The sequence below is a fragment of the Liolophura sinensis genome, chromosome 13 (assembly GCF_032854445.1).
Source record: "Liolophura sinensis isolate JHLJ2023 chromosome 13, CUHK_Ljap_v2, whole genome shotgun sequence".
Lineage (NCBI taxonomy): Eukaryota > Metazoa > Mollusca > Polyplacophora > Chitonida > Chitonidae > Liolophura > Liolophura sinensis.
The window spans coordinates 11,560,748-11,584,335 of NC_088307.1; the positions used below are offsets into that span (position 1 = coordinate 11,560,748).

Genomic DNA, 23,588 nt, shown 5'->3' on the forward strand with positions numbered 1-23,588 from the left:
TGGCTAATGAACAACAGCTTGTGTCCTGCAGGGGAGTTGAGATATTATCCCTCTGTGCCTGTCCCAAGGCCTCTCACTCAGCATGACAAGCTGTAAGGCCAGTTCAGAACTTCACAAGAGGTAAATCCATACATTCTCCCCCTCCAGAGGCCGATTGATAATCCACTACTGTCAACAACAACACTTCACAGACACAGGGAACTGCCCTGGCTGTTCTTCTAGCTGAGTAAACACCCCAGGGAGCTCTAAAACCTCAAGGAAGATGTTCAACAGTTCCTCTCCCCTGCTGGGGCTATGAGCTGGCGGTTTAAAATGTCAGGGTAGCCAATTGTCAACAGGGGCCTGTCTCCATGTGACCTGAAGAACAATAGCCCAAGATAACGAGTTTTCTGACACACCTGTCAGGTATCTCGGTCTAACGAGGTTTTACCTGCATGGCCCGAAATGGCAGGTGTATCTTGATTGATGGAAATCCTGTTCAATCAATTTTAAACTCCAGCAGTCATCAGATCAGCGTCCTGTATGATAAATCCCTGTGTTGTTGTAACATTTCCTGGCTTCTTTTGTCTTAACACCTCTAAACACTAGTCAGCCTAGAGGTAAAACCTGTGTCACTCTCTTTCTTGATCTGCAGTTACACTACAGGCCATGCAGCCAGTTTTCCCATCATAAGAAATGCCTGACATACAACATCCTGATGTTTTTATTCCTAGAGTTCTCCCTACATCCAAATATGTAGGGCACCTTTGAGACAGCTTTTAAAGCTTGATAGCTAGCTCTCAGTTGCCGACTTTCAACTTTTCCAGTGTAAGTAAACGTTCGCACCGCTATCCTTTCTCCATTCAAGAAAATGTTTTAACCTCCTACTGTATGCGTATTTCTAACAGGCTGTGAGATTTCCAGTACAAGCACACTCCAGTTTGTGCTCACGTTTCCAAGCTAATACACCTGTACAGGAGACTGAGGTTACCTATGTACCTGTGATGATAAGACCTACTGTCCACCCACTACCTACGGGAAGAACCAGGTGTAACAGCTTACCTGAAGGCTATGCTCATCTCCTAGAGCACAGGTAAACCTTCAGTAACATGTCCACATGCGTTATGTCTGCAATCCTACCTGTCTGCTCAGCCAAGCATGACGGCCAGCCAGGTATAAATGATGTCAGACCCCCACAAAGGCCTCTGGGCTACATGTATGTTTAACAGCTCAGGTAGAATGCCAGTATGTGAGTGTATACTGGTGTGTATACCGGCCTTATAGGTTCAAAACCCCCTTGTTACAGTAAATGTACATATACACATGTAAACTTAAAAGTTATTCCTTGGATACAATGTTCTTAATTTAGCTGTCTAGTTCACTTCTCGGCAAATAACTGAATTGTCATTAATTTTAACAACTTTTGCGAATATTATATCCTGATGAATTTGATCTTCCATGTATAATCTAAAAATCACAGTTCTGTCCTTGTTTTTTTTGTTTTTTGTTTTAACTTTTTCATTGCTTACAAGCTCTGCACTGTAACAAAAAAAAAGCAGCACTAGTACTTAAGTTTAGCACCTGAAGCAATTTTTAAAGCATCTTAATTATCAGCTTACAAGATTTCCAATTAAAACATTTGCATCTTATTCTCACTGCCACAAATAAAGGTAGATCTGATAAACTGAGACAGATCAAAGGCCAAGCTGGTAATAAAATTTACAGAAAACTAGACTTCTTCACCTTTGTGTCGCTACTGGTTAATTTCCATTTACACACCTGCCAAACACATGCACAGGTAAATCCTTGTCCGTGTTGACCATATATATATATATATATATATATATATATACCTCTGTGTGTTAATAGTGCATTGTTACTAACACCCAGTCTTCTGTACAGGTATATGTACAGTTATTCTCAGGTAGAGCCCACCACGACATCAGACACCCATTACATAACACTGTCTCTTAGGCTATTAGTGTCAACTGCGTTGACTACCTGCTCACACATACCATGGAGGTCAGACTCTCTCCAACTTGCCCATGTGGTCATCACAGGTCTGTGTGGGCAGTCAGTCTGTGTTACATACCCAGTGTCAGCACACCTGGGCGGGTGGGACTCCTTTTAGTCAGAAGACCTGTGACTAATGACTGAGCAATCCTTCCTGGTCTGCTCTCTCTACTGAGGTAAAGTTGTATGTGGGTAAAAAATGGCGCTGAATTCTTAACTTCACATGTAAGCTTCTTGTAGATGATGTGCGTACTGTGTACACTGGCAAAAAAATATTTAACTGTTAATATTTAACTGTTACTGGCAAGTAACTTGTTCAAAAAAAGATTTTCACAGAGATATTAAAACGGTGCACAAGTCTGTATAACTTACGTCAGAGTCTTCTATAAAAGTTTGGCTGGCTGGCAGTCATGCGTGAGAATAGAAATGCTATTAAGTGGATTTGTAACGACTATTTTCCCCGCTGATTATGCATGTGTTGGATCAATGACTTCCTCTTTAATCCTTCCTCAATTGAAATAGTTCATTTCAAAAGTTTAAAAAACTTTCAGAACTATTAATTCTCAAGGGTATAGTAAAATGCCCAGCTATGTGTGCCTTTTGAGTTTTGCGCAGTTTCTCACCTTTCTCGTAACAAAAGTTTAAAAAGAAATTTTAAGCAATGCCATGTGTAAAGTCCTGGTTAACCATTCAGTGTGAAGAAGCAATTATTGTAAAGGTGTCAGCTATATATACATACAACTACCCGTTAGTCATCCAATTATCAAGTTAGGAGAAGTCCTAAGTGTTCAACTGTGGTTCCCCACGATTCCATTAACACCTGGAAGTAATGCCGAAGATTGAGAAGCTTTTCACCCAGACAACGGTTCACTTCCCTGACCTACAAGAACACGGACAGGAATCCTGCAGTACACAAAATGGGACCTTTCATGGTGATAACCCTGGTACACTTAAAATTCTGGTACACTTAATGGGACTTCAGTCATGTCATATAGTCATTGTTACTATGATATTCTCTCCCCTGTCGTAGATACTGGCTGCTTTTCCAACCAACTGTTTCTCCTGCTGTCTGTTGCACACTTGCAAGCTCAGAGGCGCTTAAGTCCACGTACACAAAACGGGACTTGCGTTATTCAGCGGAGTCCCAGCTATATGTACACTGCTTGGGTCTCTCCATGCCTTGTCTATACTGGCTGGTTTTCACAGTCCCATCATCTTTGCTAGAGTCTCTCCACGGCTGTCTGTGGTAGGCTAACATCAGTACCAATGTGTTGTTCCATGTACACAAAACGGGACCTCTGTTCTACAGTTCTAGCTACACAGCATAGATCTGACTTACATGTATCCCTGCTGATACCTCAGCATGCTGTCAGTGACACTCTGCCTGGACCACATGCAGCTCAGCTATCCCAGAGTTGTGACAGGCAATACTCCATGAGGTCAGGTGTGCGCCAGATAACCCGGGCTTAAATAGCCCATTAATGGTAAGGGCAGTCTGATCCCCAGGTACAATGTTTTAAACTGGCTACAGAGACAGCCACAGGGAGACAGGCTGACATTGTAATGGGGTGTGTATACATACAATCAGAGAATTTATAATCACCCTTACCACAGCGTCCAATAAAACAGCCGCATTTTTTACCATGTCTCTAATTCCTCGACCTTTTCACATATAAGAGAGCAACTTTCAATGTAATTTATGCACACTTTTAATTTGATTTTGGAGACTAAACTTCATTGGTTGGAATGATCAGTTTCAGGGCTTCAACAAAAAAACAATTATTGCATCAGTCAACACAGAACCTTGCAAATAAGCGAAAAGCTTGAAGAATTACAGTGTACATGTATGCAAGTACGCTGCTAGGTACTTTACAGTACATCGTAAAGTTGTGTGAACACAGCCTTCACGAAATCAGTTTTCCAACAAGATTATAGCCATTCTGAAAAAACTATACAGATGTATGCAGAGCAAATCTTGCTGTTGCGTGAATAAATGCAACAGAACAAGATCGAACCAAAACATTACTTTCATTGTCTTTATAATTCAATGCATAATCATCATAATGAAACTTTCAAAGAATGCACGTGCATACCTGTTAGTAAAAGTATGATGTGACTCTTTACAGTGTCTGTGGAGAAACAAAAATGACCATGGAAATTTAAGTCTTAGAGGTCAGTGTCTAAACAATGCCAATTAAGACATGCCTGCGTTACCATGTGCATACTGCATCAGTAAATGTGACGATGTATTATGGTGACATAGTCTCAACAATATGCCAAGATACATGTCCATAAGATAAGATGCAATGTGATATGATAAGATGCAATGTGATAAGATAAGATGCTACTAGACAAATTACATAATGTTTGGGTTTACAAAAATATGAAACATTAGCTTTCGTAAGAAGCTAATTTATCACTGACACATCTAGCAAGATAAAACATGTGAAATATGCAAATAGATAGAACAGTTGTTGAGAACCCTAATGTTTACATTAGAGTGGTCAGTTACATGTATGTACCAATAGGGCAATAGGAAAGATCAGATTACAATAGGAAAGATCCTATTACAAAATGCTTGGGGCACACCAGAGATTTACATGTATTATTCAGCCAAATGGTGTAAGCCTTTACTCCAACATGTCAGAATTGAAATATACACTCATCGGATTAACTCCCCCCGCTTCCCCACCGAGAAAACAGGCATGCATCAAGTGACCAATACCCAGGAAGAGATTACCCCTGGGGGGAATGGATTAGACTGGGCTTGGGTGTGGGTGTGAATTTTGTCTCTTGTATTATACATGTATCTGTGGATTTTGATTTTACATACAAGCACAAGTGCAAAAATGAATGAAAATTTAATGTTTTAATTTATTTATTTATTTTATGCCCTACTCAAGAATATTTCACTTAAACGACGGTGGCCAGCATTATGGTGGGAGGAAAGCGAGCAGAGCCCGGAGGAAACTCACATCCATCCGCAGGTTGCTGGAGGACCTTCCCATATAATAACGTTTTAAGAAACCAGCATGGTGGATAGATTAAGAGAGAGTGTGGAAGGGGTGGATGGAAAAATTTCAAGCAGTACATGTGAACTATAACATTGCGCACATGACGCTGACAGCCATGATAAGTGAAAGTTGAATTGTAATTTTTGAGCATGGCATTAAAAAACAATCAAAGAAATGAACACAATCCACATAATATTTATATAACCTGGTGCATGCACATGCGGTTTATGTAGTCTATGTTCAACATGTCCACAAAATGCCTTAAAAAAGTTTTTGTCAAGTCGCTGAATTGCATTCCCAAATAAGTTATTAAAACTACATATACGCGTAGCTCGGACTGCCCCTAAGGGAACAAATTCAGGTTAAAACAACAGAGCCACAAGCTCTTATATACATTTACAAAATACAACAAGCAACTAACTTGACATATTGTTCTTACACAGAAAGCAATAAGGCCAGTGCTAAAAGCCACAGGCTGACACACTGTATGTGCCCTGTGAGTTCTACGCATACCCCTTTAATATATACATGTACATTATATATATATATATGATGGCGTGAAAATTTGAGAGTAGAAGCCTAGGCTATTAAAAAAAAGACCTACAGAAAATTAGGGAAAACAAAGGAGGTGAATATCCGTGTTTTTCTTATGAAGCACGTGTGAAGTTTTTAGTTGCTTTCTTTTCACTTTTTTTTTATGTTTTAAAAGTTGAGTCATCACAGAGAGTGTATGAACTTACCTACATTGTACAAAGAGAACTAAACTTATGAGATAAAAACAAGAGGATAATGAGTTCATATGCAGAAAAAAACTACCAAAAAGTAATGATGAGGTAAATGATAAGAGAGACAAATTCAACGTCAAATAAAGTCATCTTCATTACATCCAGTACTGAGAGAATACATGTATATCTACACCTGTTGTTCATAACAGTTGTCCTCAATCTCTTTTTTTCCTCTCAAGCTGCATGTGGTAAGGTTGGCAGACAACTTGCTGAGGGTCATGGGTTCCCCCCCAGGCTGTGTCTGACTTCCCCTCACCACAATGCTGGCTGCCGTCGTACAGGAGAAATATTCTTGAGTCAGGCATCAATCAAAATAAATAAATAAATTTCTTCTTACTGTGTACATGTATGTAATTCCAATATTTGGACCCTCAGGGAGGCTTCAGCAACTGAATTATCAACGGTTGGCTTCAATTAATGTTTGAAGTATCAGGAGGGCTTGAATATTGGTATTTTCATGTGGGATTTGAGGATTACAATTCTGAAGCTTTCAATGTTTGAATTCTCAAGGGTGCATGAGCTTCAATATGTGAACTCTCAAGGGTGCATGGGCTCTAATGTTTGAATCCTTATAAATGGGCTTCAAAGTTTGAATTCTTAAGTGTGGGCTTCAAGGCTTGAATTCTTAAGTATGGGCTTCAAGGCTTGAATTCTTAAGGGTGGGCTTCAAGGCTTGAATTCTTAAGGGTGGGCTTCAAGGTTTGAATTCTTAAGGGTGGGCTTCAAGGTTTGAATTCTTAAGGGTGGGCTTCAAGGTTTGAATTCTTGAGGAAGGGGTTAAATGATTGAATTTTCAAAAGTGGGCTTCAATGACTGAATTCTCAAGAGTGAGTTTCAATGTTTGAATTCTCAAGCTTGGGCTTCAATGATTGAATTCCTAATCGTGAGCTTCAGTGTTTGAATTCTCAAAGGTCAATGATTGACTGACATGAGGAAGTTATTCAAAGATGTCACCAGTGCCCTCATGATGTAATTAGCCATGTGAAAGTGCAGGTGATGCCTCCATGCAATAACTAAGTAATTAAGCCTCAGGGGAGCGGCTTATCTGGCTGTTACATGACACCCATGAGTTGTTCTCATTGTTCTACATGTATATGCACAGAATCTTAGGTACCTCCCAGCAAATTAAAGCTGACACATGCCCACTGCCTGAGCCCACAAAACTGCGCAGTTTAATGGGGGGCTTATTTTTTTGGTCACTTAATGCATCCAGAGCTTAGGGCTTGATTATACTGTCATAAAGGGCAACCCTATTTAGGGGGGAAAAGTTACGAAAATCTTTACTGAAAGTGAGAACTGGCATTACAACAAACATTTTGTTAAGGAAACAAAATGCTTAACCTTTAACAATGCTACCTGAATGCATCTTGTTTTTATAATGACCCCTCAAACACAAAGTTTATTTGGTTAACTCTGAAACCGTATATAGGGTGCTTCACAGAAACAGCTATCACAAAACTGGAAATCTATTTTCTGAAGACCTTTGCTTTTTATTTTTTATTTATTTTTTTTTTAGTTAATAGCCTGTGACCATATTATGGGTTTTTAGGACATTTTATAATGGTATTTATTTATTTATTTGATTGATTGTTTACGTCATCACACAAGAATATTTCACTTATCCGACAGGTCAGCATTGGGGTGAAAGGAAACTCAGCTGGTGAAACGCGCAACCATTCACAGGTTGCTGGAAGACATTCTCACTTATCACCTATACTGCTGATATTGCAATATATCCTGTATTTTGGTCCATGTACATCGCAAAGTACCTGCTTGTACAACTGATGCATGTGGCAGTTCATCTACACCCTACTGATGCATATGGTAGTTCATCTACACCCCACTGATGCATGCGGCAGTTCATTTACACCCAACTGATGCATGTGGCAGTTCATTTACACCCAACTGATGCATGTGGCAGTTCATCTACACCCTACTGATGCATGTGGTAGTTCATCTACACCCCACTGATGCATGCGGCAGTTCATCTACACCCTACTGATGCATGTGGTAGTTCATCTACACCCCACTGATGCATGCGGCAGTTCATTTACACCCAACTGATGCATGTGGCAGTTCATCTACACCTCACTGATGCATGCGGCAGTTCATTTACACCCCAATGATGCATGCGGCAGTTCATTTACACCCAACTGATGCATGCGGTAGTTCATCTACACCCCACTGATGCATGCGGCAGTTCATTTACACCCTAATGATGCATCCAAATAACCAGGATATTTATGAAAGCAAACACAGCTCCACATGTGTCAATTTTGACGAATCTGTTTGACAGTTTCTGACACCACCATAACCTGTACAAACTGATAAGGCTATGTTGATGGATAGACTAACATTATAACATCAACATTTACTGTATAATTGCAAACAAAATACACAAAACCTGTATTTATTTCACTTTCCCCGCTGCACTCACAACATTTTCCTTTCCATATTACTGTTAGTTTAGGTTGAGGAGCACACTGGAAACCATTGTAAGTTCCAATGTACAGTTTGCATTTTAATTAATTAAAATACAACTATAAATGCTCGCCCCTGACCCCCCCCCCCCTCTGCCCCCACCAAACTGCAGCTTTTCTACAGGACTCATGCTAATACCTACATGTACATATGCAGCCCTCAGTCCACAGCGAGAAGGCAGAGCATGACTTTCCAATATTGACAAATAAAAACTCTACAAGAGGTCGAAAAGTTGAACCATTATAATTTCCTCACTCAAGAGAATACATGTATATGAGCCATCGCTGATCAAGAACTACAAGAAAAATAAAATTTGAAGACGAAATTTATAAACAGAAGAGAAATACAGGTACATTAACACAATTCCAGAAGAAAGCAATTAAACAATTTTTCGTCGTCTTAATCAGGTGTATGTGCTTACGTACAGAACATTATATATACGATCAATTTATTGATCAAAAACTTCACATTTTTTTCCACGTAAAAACAAAGGTAATCGTGCACAATATTTACACTTCAATTACATAATTAAACTCCATATTTGCTGATGTAAATTTTGCATTCAAAGTTTAATTGACAGGGTCTTATTTCTTGCTGGCATCAGCATTTTTTTAAAATTTTCAACTGGAGTAAATTAAGCCACATTCACGTACAAAATGTATGTAGGTTCAAAATGGTTATTTATTGTAAACAAAAATAACAACCAATATACGCGGATTTCACCCACAAATCTGTAAAATGTTGAGGTTAATGCAAAGAAAGGCTTTCAATGAGCTTTGTAATTAACTGAACTTTGATAAACACCTTGGAACACACATCAGTTTTAAATGATTGCAAGGCACTTGAGAATGTACACTTGAGAATGTACACTTGAGAATGTATACTTGAGAACGTACACTTGAGAAGGTACACTTGAGAAGGTACACTTGAGAAGGTACACTTGAGAAGGTACACTTGAGAACGTACACTTGAGAATGTATACTTGAGAACATACACTTGAGAACGTACACTTGAGAATGTACACTTGAGAAGGTACACTTGAGAATGTACACTTGAGAACGTACACTTGAGAATGTACACTTGAGAACGTACACTTGAGAATGTACACTTGAGAATGTACGAGAATGCAGAAATACCTGTACATGGATTTGTCAGAGATGTAAAATGTCAAACAAATGTTTTGTTCCTTTTGTGGTTTGTTTAGGTACAAGTTTTTTTTTACTAGCATCCCAGCCATCTGGTCACTTTGACTTTAAGCACACAAGTTAATCAAGACTTGGTTATGAATTTTTTATTTGGTAAGAAATATACATAAATTCGAAAAGGCAACTCGGTTCAATTCCACGAAGCAATTTTTTTTAGTTAATTAGGTTAACTCTGAAGCTTTATATGAGCTGAAAAGTTTAAGGTACACGAATATGGCAGAAAATAACAGAAAAATAAACACTAGTATTTTTAAAATGAACAAAAATTTCACAATACATGCTGGTACATACAAAATTCTTAGGTATTTAAAATATGCTTTCATACCGTATTTATTTATTTCTTTTTCTGAATAGTATTCTTCACCATGCTCAGGAATATATGAACACTTCAGCTCCTATAACCAGCTGTAAACATGCAAATTCTGTATAACAAAGTTCAAGTCCAGGTTAGGGTGATTTTGTTTGCTCATGTATGCACAGAGTGAAAATGTAGTGAATCACAAATACACAAAAAGTTATGTTGTTTGGGCATTCAATCTACACATATTAAATCAACACATTACCAATACATTTCAAACTGGATTTGTGTGGTTATATCGGTTTAAATATACTTATATACACGTATGACTGAAATTTATTCACTAACATTTCAGTTGCATAGGCATGTACAACAACAACGAGCAGCTCTTTTGCAAAAAAAAAAAGATCAGTCACACAGGAGTTTTTTTCTCTCTTGAAAGTCCAAGCAAAACAAAAATGGCAAAAAAGATGTTGAACTAAAAAGCTGATGGCTTTGCGGTAGAGGGGCAGGAGTAAAGCGAGCGATGCTGTGTGACCCTCAGTCGCTAACACATGTCTAGCACCTCACCTAACCTCCATGCCTGCTTAAAACTGGCAGGATGTCGGGGCGGCCACAAACGAACAGCCTTCATAACAGGTCAAACGCACCCAGTTTCTTAAAGAGCAAATATGGCTGCATGGCTTAGATCGTGCTCTGGAATTCTCAAGCCTTCCCCAAACATTTTGCCCACAGCAGAGCAGCTGCGAATTTGCCATCTTAAGGGCTTGGTGACCCCCTTGACCCCTTCTCGAGGGACACAGTGGCCAGTGCACAGGTAAAAACTTTACTGAGGTTTTGGGGGCTTGACCGCTACACAGGTGAAGTGACCGCTAGGCCAGCACGTTAATCCTGCGTTTGTTTGGACAGGCATATTTCAGCTAAACCTGTAAGAACTTCCATACCTGTATAATGTAACACAGCTGTTATGCCACGTACGTATATATCTACAGGTATCTATATGTCAGACGTGTTTGCAACTGCATTTTGCTTGCTGCTTGATTACCTATTTACAGGTTGTTCTAATGGTTGAGATTACATGTACAGTCACACATACATGTACTGATACCCTCTTTTTTTAACGAAAGACATCAAATACTAGTATATCAAAACATGAACTCGTTCAACTCTATTTCTCTTAAAATGCAGACTACAGAAAAGTTTAACACGATCATTTCAATCAACAATTTTTATCAACAGCCAAAAATGTAGTAAAATAAACAGTATCCAGAGGTGATGGGGAATTGTAACAGGAATAGAAAAGTTCAAACACATGAAGTTCTTAGATTTGAGGGCATTTTAAACTCTTCAGACTGGTACCAAAGTTTGTTTTTTTTTTATTTTTGTTCACTTGGCTGAAATTCTTCACCGTGATCAAGAATATTTCACTTTGTACATTCATGGCAGCCGTAAAGTTTATCTGTGGTATAAACTGAACAGAGACAGCAGGAAAACAGCACGCATTATTAGGGGTAATTTAAAGGGCTTTAATTGATGTAATTTAAAAGGCTAGAGCAAACTTGGCAGAAGCCAGTTTTGAAAACGTGACCTCGTTGGAAGGGGGCTGGGAGGTCCGGGGCTACCTACATTTAGACCCACTCAACTAGCCTTACAGCGCCAATTAAAAGTTTCTTGTGAGCTTTGATTAACTTCTGACCAGAAAAATTTAAGTGTTGGCCTTAAAAAGTATCTTTTTTAATACCTTTTATGTTCTTCTGAAAGTCCACTTTTGTATATCGAACTATAGGTGAGCCACATGTACAGTATATTAAGTTTCTTTACATGAGACAGTACCGGGATAATTCTATCTATGTTTCTGTACATGTAACTTTTTTTAATCATTCAATTAAACTAATTCGTATACGCTACAGTATATGCAAATTTTACGCATTAATTAATTCAAGTTTCGCAGATAATTATCTGTCACAGATTATGCTGATCGCAATTAATTTTATCAATTGCACGTAACAATAACGCGTTCGCTGGGAAGTACACATGAAGGGATATTATTCACATTTACTTTGATCTATAAAAGCAGAATTTTTTAATAGAAACAAAGTCAAAGATATTTACAGACGCACATTTTTAACAAATATTCCTTTTCTCTCCCCCCACCCGGACCCTGCCCAAAATTGGAAATGTATAATCATATATATTACAGTGCAGATTAACAATGAATTACCTCTTCATACATGAATGAACTCTATAATCACTTTTTTTCAGATAAGATAAAAATATCTGATAAGATAACCATAATCAAACAAAATATCTGTCACGCCAGCTCATTCCCACAAAGACTCCTTTATGATCTTTTCTGCATATTTTACTGCAAAATGTTCTATGCACACTGTCTGAGCTTTGTTGTCCAGCAACTACTTCATTTCAGTACAAGATGTAAATTGTAATGTTAATGAGTAAATTTATGTCAGCGTGTTTGAAGTTTTTCTTAAACCTGTCTCTGAGGCTTTGTACAGAGACTGAACACAGTTATATGTATAAACCCTATACTTGTCATTAAGGGGCCTCCGTGGCCGAGGTGGTTAAAACCATAGTGCAGGGCATGGACCCAGGAGCCTCTCACCAATGCTGTCGCTATGAGTTCAAGTCCAGCTCACGATGGCTTCCTCGCTGGTTGTACATGCTAAGGTCTTCCAGCAGCCTGCGGATGGTCATGGGTTTCCCCTGGGCTCTGCTCGGTATCCTCACACCATAATGCTGGTCGCCGTCATATAAGTGGAATATTCTTGAAAAAGGCGTAAAACACCAATCAAATAAATAAATATGTTCGCCATTAGCTGTTTACCTTCTTGGTCACGCAGTTTACAGCGATTACGGCCAAACTGACCACTGATCGTGAACATCTCGCTTCTATCCCTGAGCAAAACCTACATGTACATGTAGCATGACCTTTAAATCATTTAATTGTCTGAATGACTCAATCTGACATAAAACTTTCTACTTTATTTCGTATTATCCAAAAAAGAAAGAAATAAATAAATTAACCCCAAAAAATTTCTCTCCTCTTTGACCTACACACATGTATACATTAGCGATATTCACAAAAAAACCATCAGGAAACAGCAAGTCAGAATTTAAAAAAAAGTCTTATACTGAGCATGACAGATGTATTACTATAATATTAAAAATGAAAAGGAGGAAGTTCGCCAAGGTATAACTCTTTGTGACGAATACATGTAATTTAATCTCATATCATAAATTTGCAAAAAAAAAAAAAAAACCCACAAATAACATCACAGGAAGCAAGTGACAATAAAGGGTTCAAGCACTGAGATCTGTCACTTCCACTCCAATATGGTGCATAGATTAGGCTTCTAATCCAGACTTAATCTCGGATTAATCTTGTCTTCTCAACTTTGATTGTTGAAGGATTACCTGAGATTATCACTGATTGCAGGTGTAATCCTGACAAATACATGTCTGGATGAATACCTATTTGCACATGAATAAGTGTACCAGTCAGACAGCATGTTTCACAAAGATATTTCTGACTTACATGTAAGTCCAAATTGAAAACGTTGTCACAAACCTTGATGTTCGCTTGTGGAAGTTGAAATTTTATCACATTTGCCTTAAGATAACATTAATGAGGTACATGTTGTCCAAATATTAATTTACAGGGCTCAAAAATAAGCTCTATAAGAATATTTCAAATTTTGACTTTAGTCAAAACTGGATTTGTGGAATTGGCCCCTAATGATTAAAGCCGGCTAAGCTCATCTAGCTGTATCCCCCTCAATTTGCATGTATATGTACATATACACCTATGTGGATTGTTCAAGAAATTGTTCTTAGATATCTTTGTATCTAAAACTTTTTAGAAGCATTTATAAATGCATTTTAAAATTTTACAACAAGGAACATACATGTATACGTACATGGAATAAAGTGACTCATTTGAACAGTTCTAAAATTACCGCCTTTATTTGTGATCTCCTTGGTCGACCTTAAAATTAGTTTAGCTTTTAATCTCTTAAAGCAGCAGTAAAATGAAAAATTACAAAAATTCCTGCTTTCTACGAGCTCTTTTCTAAGCAGTCATGGCAGTCATACATTGAGGTTATATGGTAATTTGGTCAGTTGAGTAAAAATGTTAGTAAAATAGACTCTTGTCATCTCAAAGAGCGGGAGGACATCCTGTCACTTTACGTAACAATATCTCTGTTTTCACCTCTGTACACATGTGAGAGGACATGTAAACATTAACCCTTTATTATCACTCAACAAATTACCATGCTTTCAGCAAAGGCTGAACATAAACTTTTCAATAGATACATGTAACAATGTAATTTATACAAGTTGCAGAGGCACATGAATATAAAATATAAACCTCTTGCACAAAGCCAATGCATTTAACCTGTGTGCAAAGTTCGTGTTTTGATGTCAATAAATGTACAACAAAAACGCCACAGGGTATTGACATGTAAAATGGCTGTCATCTACGAGATTATTGTAAGCAGAAAAAAGGTAACTGCTCTTACAATTAGCATTCCTTGTTTAGCTTTTCCATATTGTATCTATTCAGTGAAGTTTGAATATTGTACAGTACTGATTATCTCCCCTGATCTGCATGTCTGTGGGGTTATCTCCCTTTAGTGCGCATAAGCTGGTTTATGGGTAAAGTACTGTACCACTCACCTTGTGTGCAGCCTGCCTGCTGCTGTAAAGGACACTGGTTCCATAGGACATTCGTAGATTCCACCGCTGCACTTAATAAAACTCCTCGGCCTTCGTTTATACAGCCCACAAATGTCTGACCAACAGTAAGCCTGGTGCCTCCGGCTAAGTTCACATTCAGTAAATGTTGGTTGAACGTGGAATTCGATAAAACTTTAGTGAATAATGTCCTACTCGCTTGAGAAATTTTTAAACTGTTCACGCCTATGACTCGGCTCATTTCAATCTTATACCACAAATTATTGGCCAGATTTGAGCCAATGAAAATGTTCGACACAACTCCACTAGTCTTAAATGCAAACTGCAGGCTCCCATTGGATAATCTCAGCCTGAGGTAGTCCCCCGTGGCTCCCATCTGGTATAAGAGTCCTCCATTTTCCGTGCATGTTCGAAATGAAAATTCTGTCTGCCAAGTCACGTTCCAGGATGACGATAAATACGCTACAGACGATTGGTTAAAATAACCATTCGCAGCCTGGGATTCCGCTTTGGTTAGAAACATCAGCAAAATCAAGGGGATCCCATACATTTCTGAAACAAAAAAAATTAAAAAACAATCACTTTTCATTATATTATAATATTTAACAAAAAAATTTCACAAACTCTACAAAAAGGATACTAGAAATTCAGTTCTCTTGTTTATTTCTGCTTTTCTTTGCTTGGGTCCTTTATACATGTACATCCTTGCACATACAGATAACACCACACAGCCTTTGGGCTCTAAAGAATGAAATCAAGTCCTTTTTGACATTATTACTACAGTAGACTAGTCCTAAACTGGACATACACATATTTTCAGTGCTGCCTCACTGGAATGTCAGGCTGAAAGTCATGCATAGCCAAGTCACAGTTTTCAGACACTGGGCTCACCAATACTTGTACGGTCTGTACTTTTCTGCAGAGTACCAACCTAGAGACTAGGAAGTACTGCAATCATAAATTCCATCCAATGATAAATTAACTCATTTTGTTGAATTGTGATAGATCTATTGATCTTTGAAACATATTTTACAGTTTGTTTCAGGAGTCAGGACTAGTATATACTTTATTTGCCTTCTAAAGAATGCATTTTTTTGAAAAACATTTAGTACATATTTTAATTTCAATTATGTTCCCACAAGATTTATATCCTGTCCTATCCCAAAATCCTGAAGATGATTACAATATCAGATTAAACAGCTCAACGTCATTCTTGGTTTTTCACAGGAGAAAATACTGGAAAATTCTACAGATTTTTCAAAACAGGTAAAATATGGGAGATCATTTGTTTAAAACTAGAATGTTTGAAAGCAAATTTACAATGAACACACAATGTAGAAAAATTTGTGTTTAGAAATGAAACTTCAGACATTCACAAACTCAATTCAGCCAAGGATAGATGTAGCTTAATTTTTTTTTTGTTTTTTTTTTTGTTAATCAAAAAAAAAAAGACAATACCGGTTGAAATTTAAACTTTTAAAAAATTTTAAAATTTAAAAAAATATGTGCAAGTTCCTACACAATTACATGTACATTTTAATCCTTAAAAGCCAACAGAAACTTTTCACTGGATTCTAATGTGATTTCTTTTGGCAGAGGCCTTTTGCGAGACAGAGCAAGACCCTCTATAGCACACTGACTTACACACATGTGGCTTAACAACATGTACTTGTACTGGCATATGGCATTTTATCTGCTGATTTCTGTCTTGCAGTCCAAGGGAGATAACTCCATGATGTCGTTGCATGACCTGTTATAATTCACACCATGTATGTGCCATCACCTTGAGCCTATACATGTACAAGAGGCTTACACAAAACTGACAGATTAATGTGGCATTGTACCACAGGGCAGACCAATACGTCAACAAAATATACATTTGTCCCACTTTAAAACAACAAATATTTAGAATAGGGATTTTAAATACAAACACTAGGTCAAATTTCAGTTATGGAAGACTCTAAAATCCAGCTTAATCTGAGAGTAAAGCTTTTAGACAAATACCCAACGCACAGCCGGAATAATATACTGGGATAAACCGGGTATTGTTACAAATCCCCTGTAACTGAATCTCTGTTTACAGACATGTACATGCATGTACAAGAAAAGTTTCTCCTATACAGACAGATAGCCGGCAACAGTATACGGTTACATGTAGATATTGTTGTTCTGTGAAATGTATTACCTAAGGATATTTCCCTTTGAAGTTCACCTAACATGTTTCAGTCTGGCATATGGTGCAATGTTTCAATATGTACAAATGTATGTGTATGTGTATATGGCACAATGTCTCAACATAATACACTGTTAAATGTACACAAAATTACACACTTTGTAGCTGTACACACACATGCATACGTGTATTTCAGTAGAGTACAATCAGAACAAACAATGCATTACTACATGTATATAGACATATGTACACATGTAGTGCTGGATTTCACACTAGTACAAATATAAAACATGTATATACTAAATACCTGTAGGTTTAGTAAAGGGCCGAGGGCAGACATACCATAAGTGCCCTAAAATTTTATCTATGATCCACTTAGAGCGTGCTTCCATGGATACACAATTGTGTCTGCTGTACTTGGTCAGTGTTTCCATGGCCCATGCGTAGACAACTGCTATTTTACCGCACCGTCAATCTACCCCATCACTAAGTCCTTGTGTACATGTGATTCCCTAAAAAGGGGACATATTCCACTCACTCTGCATTACTATGTCCAACTTACAAAATCACTCAGAGTCCATGGAATTGTCCCAGCCTCACAGGGCTAGTCGGACAAGCAATTGCAAACACTAACGCATGTCGCAAGTCGCTCATTCTACTCAAAACAGAAACTTCTATTGATCTTGGAAATGTGTGTCACGGTTTTGTTTTGAGATAGGATGGCATCCTAAACCAGACAGGGCCAGTTTCACTACCAACAGTAATATTTTGAGACATTTATTTTCCTCTAAAAATCAAATGTAATTTTTTTGGACACACACTATATATATACTAGCATACATGAACTCTTCAGAAATATCTTGCTATAATCTACTGACTTATGAGATTGCTTGAGATTAAGCAGGCCAATACAAAGTATATGTGTACATTCATGTACCTTTGCAACATTTACATGTAACAATACACCTTAAACCACATGTGATGAAACACCTTAAATCACATGTAATGATACACCTTAAATCAAATGTAATGATACACCTTAAATCACATGTAATGATACACCTTAAATCAAATGTAATGATACACCTTAAATCACATGTAATGATACACCTTAAATCAAATGTAACGATACACCTTAAATCACATGTGATGATACACCTTAAATCAAATGTAACCAATATCTGTACACAAAGCCTTTTGATGCTGCTGATTGACAGACAGCTTGTATAAAATGTGTCCCTTTCTCTGCGTGTCACATAAAACAATTGTTCCACAGGTTAAAATGACACCTGTAATTAGAATTACTTACATAATACCTGACAAGATATAAACTAACATGTGAAGTAACAATCTACATATTATTAGTCTGGGCTGAAAATGGCATAACAAAACTTTGCAAACTGTTCTTGTTTTTATTTCTTCCAACCGTTTTTGGAAAAAGTATGTTCTTGTTTGGGAATAGGTGAGGGAATTTTGAAGGTTGGTTAACAGAAAAAGGAAAGGAGTAGAAATCAGATCATCCAATTAACCCAGAGATTGGGTACCAATTAAATCTTCCAGAGCCGTCTATGGAAAAGCCAAAACACTGACACACAGAAAGCATTTTCATAGCAGGGACAAAAAACACCTTTGGGACTCGAATCTGTAGCACAAAACGTCAATGGAATAGTTTGCTCAGACCACATACAGCATACCAACAAATGAGAGATCCAGGTAGATGGGTTGTTCATAAGCTAAGGCTTATGTGTGGACGTGCTGAGATACAGTATACGCCGATCAATAACATCTGCTCATGCATTAGTCAAATTCTTGAATACAGTAAACAGATGCGAGAAGAAGTATAAAAGATAGCATGCACAAAAACAGAATTATCAGTGGCTGCGATGGCTGCTAAAATATATGCATAGATTTGGTTTCAGGAATGTGCAAAATCTGCAAAATACAAAGCCGGCCAAAATACTCGTGTGAACACTGCTGACTGATTGACTGATTGGTGCAGTTCCTTAAGTTATACAACCATAAACATTGGATGTATAATGTTAAGTTACTCTGGCTATTATTCACATGTAGGCTGTATAATGTTATGTTACTCAGGCTATTATTCACATGTAGGCTGTATAATGTTACTCAGGCTATTATTCACATGTAGGCTGTATAATGTTACTCAGGCTATTATTCACATGTAGGCTGTATAATATTGTTACTCAGGCTATTATTCACATGTAGGCTGTATAATGTTATGTTAGTCAGGCTATTATTCGCATGTAGGCTGTATAATATTATGTTACTCTGGCTATTATTCACATGTAGGCTGTATAATATGATGTTACTCAGGCTATTATTCACATGTAGGCTGTATAATGTTATGTTACTCAGGCTATTATTCACATGTAGGCTGTATAATGTTACTCAGGCTATTATTCACATGTAGGCTGTATAATATGATGTTACTCAGGCTATTATTCACATGTAGGCTGTATAATGTTATGTTACTCAGGCTATTATTCACATGTAGGCTGTATAATATTGTTACTCAGGCTATTATTCACATGTAGGCTGTATAATATTATGTTACTCTGGCTATTATTCACATGTAGGCTGTATAATGTTACTCAGGCTATTATTCACATGTAGGCTGTATAATATGATGTTACTCAGGCTATTATTCACATGTAGGCTGTATAATATTATGTTACTCAGGCTATTATTCACATGTAGGCTGTATAATGTTACTCAGGCTATTATTCACATGTAGGCTGTATAATATTGTTACTCAGGCTATTATTCACATGTAGGCTGTATAATGTTATGTTACTCAGGCTATTATTCACATGTAGGCTGTATAAAATTATGTTACTCAGGTAATTATTCACATGTAGGCTGTATAATATTATGTTACTCTGGCTATTATTCACATGTAGGCTGTATAATATTGTTACTCAGGCTATTATTCACATGTAGGCTGTATAATATTGTTACTCAGGCTATTATTCACATGTAGGCTGTATAATGTTATGTTAGTCAGGCTATTATTCGCATGTAGGCTGTATAATATTATGTTACTCTGGCTATTATTCACATGTAGGCTGTATAATGTTATGTTACTCAGGCTATTATTCACATGTAGGCTGTATAATGTTATGTCCCTCAGACTATTATTAACGTGTAGGTATTGCATCCACACTCTACCAAGCATATAATCATGATTTCATAACACAAATTGATTTCCACACATATTATATATCTGTCATGAATGACTTTTTTTTATGGAGTTTCCTTTCAATTACCCCACTACAGACAAACAGAATACACATGAAGCCATTAGCACGATGACTTTCGTGGTCAATAGGGAAAATAAGTTGCTTGTTTTCCAATGAAGTTGTAAATTATGTATCACATTAATTTATTTACTTTGACATGGGTTTAATGTCCAATGTATTCCACAACATTCAGATTTAATAATAGCTGCACGGGTTTTTATGCACAAGCAAGGAAAACCAAGCACCTCCTGATCAATGTGCCTGTCCAACTACCTAACAAATACCACAGGCCACAAAAAAACTTACATTAAGCTGGATTGGATCCAGTACGCCTGACCTTGGTTCTAGCACAATACATGTACACAGTACATGTACATGTATGCGCCATTACAAAGGTACTCATTGCGCAAAAATTGCTCTACTCTAAAGCTTATATTGGGATTTTGAAAGAAGTTTAAAATTTTTTATTTTTCTATAAATGTTTAGTTTTATTAAAATCCCTATCTCTTTCATTAAACAAAATGAAAAAAAAAAATTCCCTATATCCCGACCTACAATGTACATGTACCTTCCTCTTTCTCTTTGGTTCGGGTTACACCCAACATTAAGAAGGATCGTCCAGTACATTATACCCCTATACCATAGTGCACGTACAGCTATATGTCTTCTGGCCCAATAAACCATGATTCACCATACATACTGTATTTTCCCACGCCCCATTATCGCCCATTCCCACCCCACCTCTCCCCGCCTTGCTTGATCAACGTGATATTATCTTACATGAACACTGTCCATGATTAGGTCAATTTACACCAGGAGTACCAAACCCTAAACAATACTCTTTTGTATTTCCCTTATAATGATCACTTCATATTTTACGTGCTGATTTTTTTTTTTTTCTACTCTTAACATCCTGGTCTTCAACAAAACCACAATACATAAATAAATACACGCATAAATATTAATAGATGTCCCAGCGTGTGTGAGCTGCTTATTTCAGGCCGATTCAGGAAGACTTGACCTGACTGTAAGACCTGACTGTAACAAGAAATGAAACAGTGTCAAATGAATGACGGCAGAAAAATGTAGTGATATGAGTGTACTGAATATAGAATACATACCCTAATTCTTCAACATTTTCAGGCACCTCTGTGACCAATACTTTAAACATTCTGATAGCTAGAACTATGGTGTGTATAGAGAAATAATTGGCACAGTTTTATAAAGCCTGCATCTTTTAACGAAGGCACAAACAAGTCTTTTTGGTGTCATTTTTAAAATAGTTGTATACATAAATTACACTGAAAATAGTGCTTATAGAGGTCGATAAAAGTTGAAGATTTACAGTATACAAGTATGTTATACCTGGGGCCTGTTTCATGGAGCTGATTCAGCTAAGCATGCCCTTAAGTACAATGACAGCGTATGTTGTAGGGATACGAAGTGCACTTAGCTAAGGGCTACTTAACACTAAGTATATGTATGCTTCACGAAACTGACCTCTGGATTTGAGTATGCCATGTTAAACGCAAGGACGTATGCTGTATGTACATGTATGCTGTATGTACATGTATGCTGTATGTACATGTATCTGGTCCTTCACACTGCATAGAGCAATCACATTACCATACTCATATCTATTTATTTATTTATTTATTTGATTGGTGTTTTACGCCGTACTCAAGAATATTTCACTTATACGATGGCAGCCAGCATTATGGTGGGAGGAAACCGGGCACAGCCCTGGTGGAAACCCACGACCATCCGCAGGATGCTGGCAGACATTCCAACATACTGCCGGAGAGGAAGCCAGCATGAGCTGGACTTGAACTCACAGCGACCGCACAGGTGAGAGGTTCCTTGGTCATTACACTGGGCTAGTGCGCTAACCAAATGAGCCATGAAGGCCCCCATACTCTAATATTTATTTATTTACTTGATTGGTGTTTTACGCCTTATACTCTCATACAATTCTTCAAAGCTGATATATTTATCAATGACGACAGGTCTATATATATTTATTTACCATTTCAGCTTACAGTGCTGCTTGATTCTAACGATATATCTGGCACGGCTGTGGGTTGGAACATCCGCGTAAGAAGAGGGTAATGTCACATGAAGATCTTCAAATCATACGCCGAGCACACAGCCAAGATGGGCGTGAGAGTTAAGCAAATGATAGACCATTCACTAATACTTTTCTCGTCACCACGCCTACCTTACCAGGTAAGCAAACTGAAGATATTTCGTGTCATGTTTACAGCTAGCATATTGGCAAAGGCTAAAGTGCTGTAAAACAGTTTAAAACAGGACTACATGTACAGGCGGATAAAGATCCACGTAAGGTGTGATCAGGTTGGTGCCAACATCTATGAATCGGACACACATCATGGCCGTATGATCCGCATAAAATCCGCCCCACATCCAATCAACATGCGCGTAGGATGGACAGATGATGTGCGTAGAGCACATCATTAGGATCGGGCAGTACTGTGTGCATGGGGAGATGTATTTTTTACCTGTTTTGATGTTTAAAAAAACTGTATATCTTGTTTTTAGTTGTTCATGTACTGCTACCCTGTATGCATGTAGGGGGTCTGTGGGAAAAATAAATCGTACAGTTGGACAGAATTACCCTAGCTCTTTAAAGAAATCGTCGTCATATGACTGAAAAATTGCTACGAGGTTAAACCCCAAGCACTCACTCACTCACTCATTCTTTAAATAAGGAATTCATTCAGTCATTATGATTTGCCTATACTTTATATCAGCAAACCAGCGACAGATTCCAATTTGATCAAAACATTTCATGACAAAAAAAAATTAATTTCTTAGATTCTCCTGAAATTCCAGAGCTCACAAAAGTATACTAAAAGGGCCTCGGACAATATACAAAATCGACGTATTTAAGAACTTATAATGATCACTTTTTTATATTATGTGCTGTTTTTTCTTGTTTTTTTTTCTACTCTTAACATCCTGGTCTTCAACAAAACCACAATTCATAAATAAATTCATGCATAAATATTAATAGATGTCCCTGCATGCGAGAGCTGCTTATTTCAGCCCGATTCAGAAAGACTTTGACCTGACTGTAACAGGAAATGAAACAGTGTCAAATGAATGACGAAAAAACATTAATTTTTTCAGATTTTCCTGAAATTCCAGAGCTCACAAAAATAAACTAAAAGGCCTTGGACAAGATACAAAACTGACGTGTCCAAGGACATTTAAAAACTTTCAAAAATTTTTGACAGTTAATAACCCAACTCAAACTTTATTCTCCACATTTTGGTGGCTTTTAAGAGTTTTATGTGAATCTGGGCACCCATTATGGAAGACGTTTATACTGTATATACGTACCTACATTTAAACCTATATGCTGTAATACTTACCTTAATCCGTCTAAAATTTGGGACACATATTAGTCGTGTTGAAAGCAGAATATTACATTTCTTTACTGGCCTTTTGGAAAAGTAAAGATATGCGTATGATTTTCATTAGATGGTCTACAAATGTAATAAAAAACAAGAAACTCAATATTCCTGCTTAAATTACATATACATGTACATGTATATATTGGATAACATGAGCAGATCAGGCGTCTCAAATTTGAGAAGAAATATGGTATTTGATTGGTGCCCATGACCATCTGCAGGTTGCTGGA

At 37.4% G+C, this 23,588-nt stretch overlaps 1 protein-coding gene across 1 annotated transcript in view; it reads right to left on the reverse strand.

Annotated features, from left to right (window-relative positions):
* LOC135481079 (protein crumbs-like) overlaps positions 1 to 23,588 on the reverse strand; it is a 94,699-nt gene that overhangs the window by 49,200 nt on the left and 21,911 nt on the right. The window contains exon 2 of the mRNA XM_064761010.1: positions 14,471 to 15,040. Within this exon, the coding sequence (XP_064617080.1) occupies positions 14,471 to 15,040 (570 nt within the window). The remainder of the gene's footprint in view (positions 1 to 14,470; positions 15,041 to 23,588) is intronic.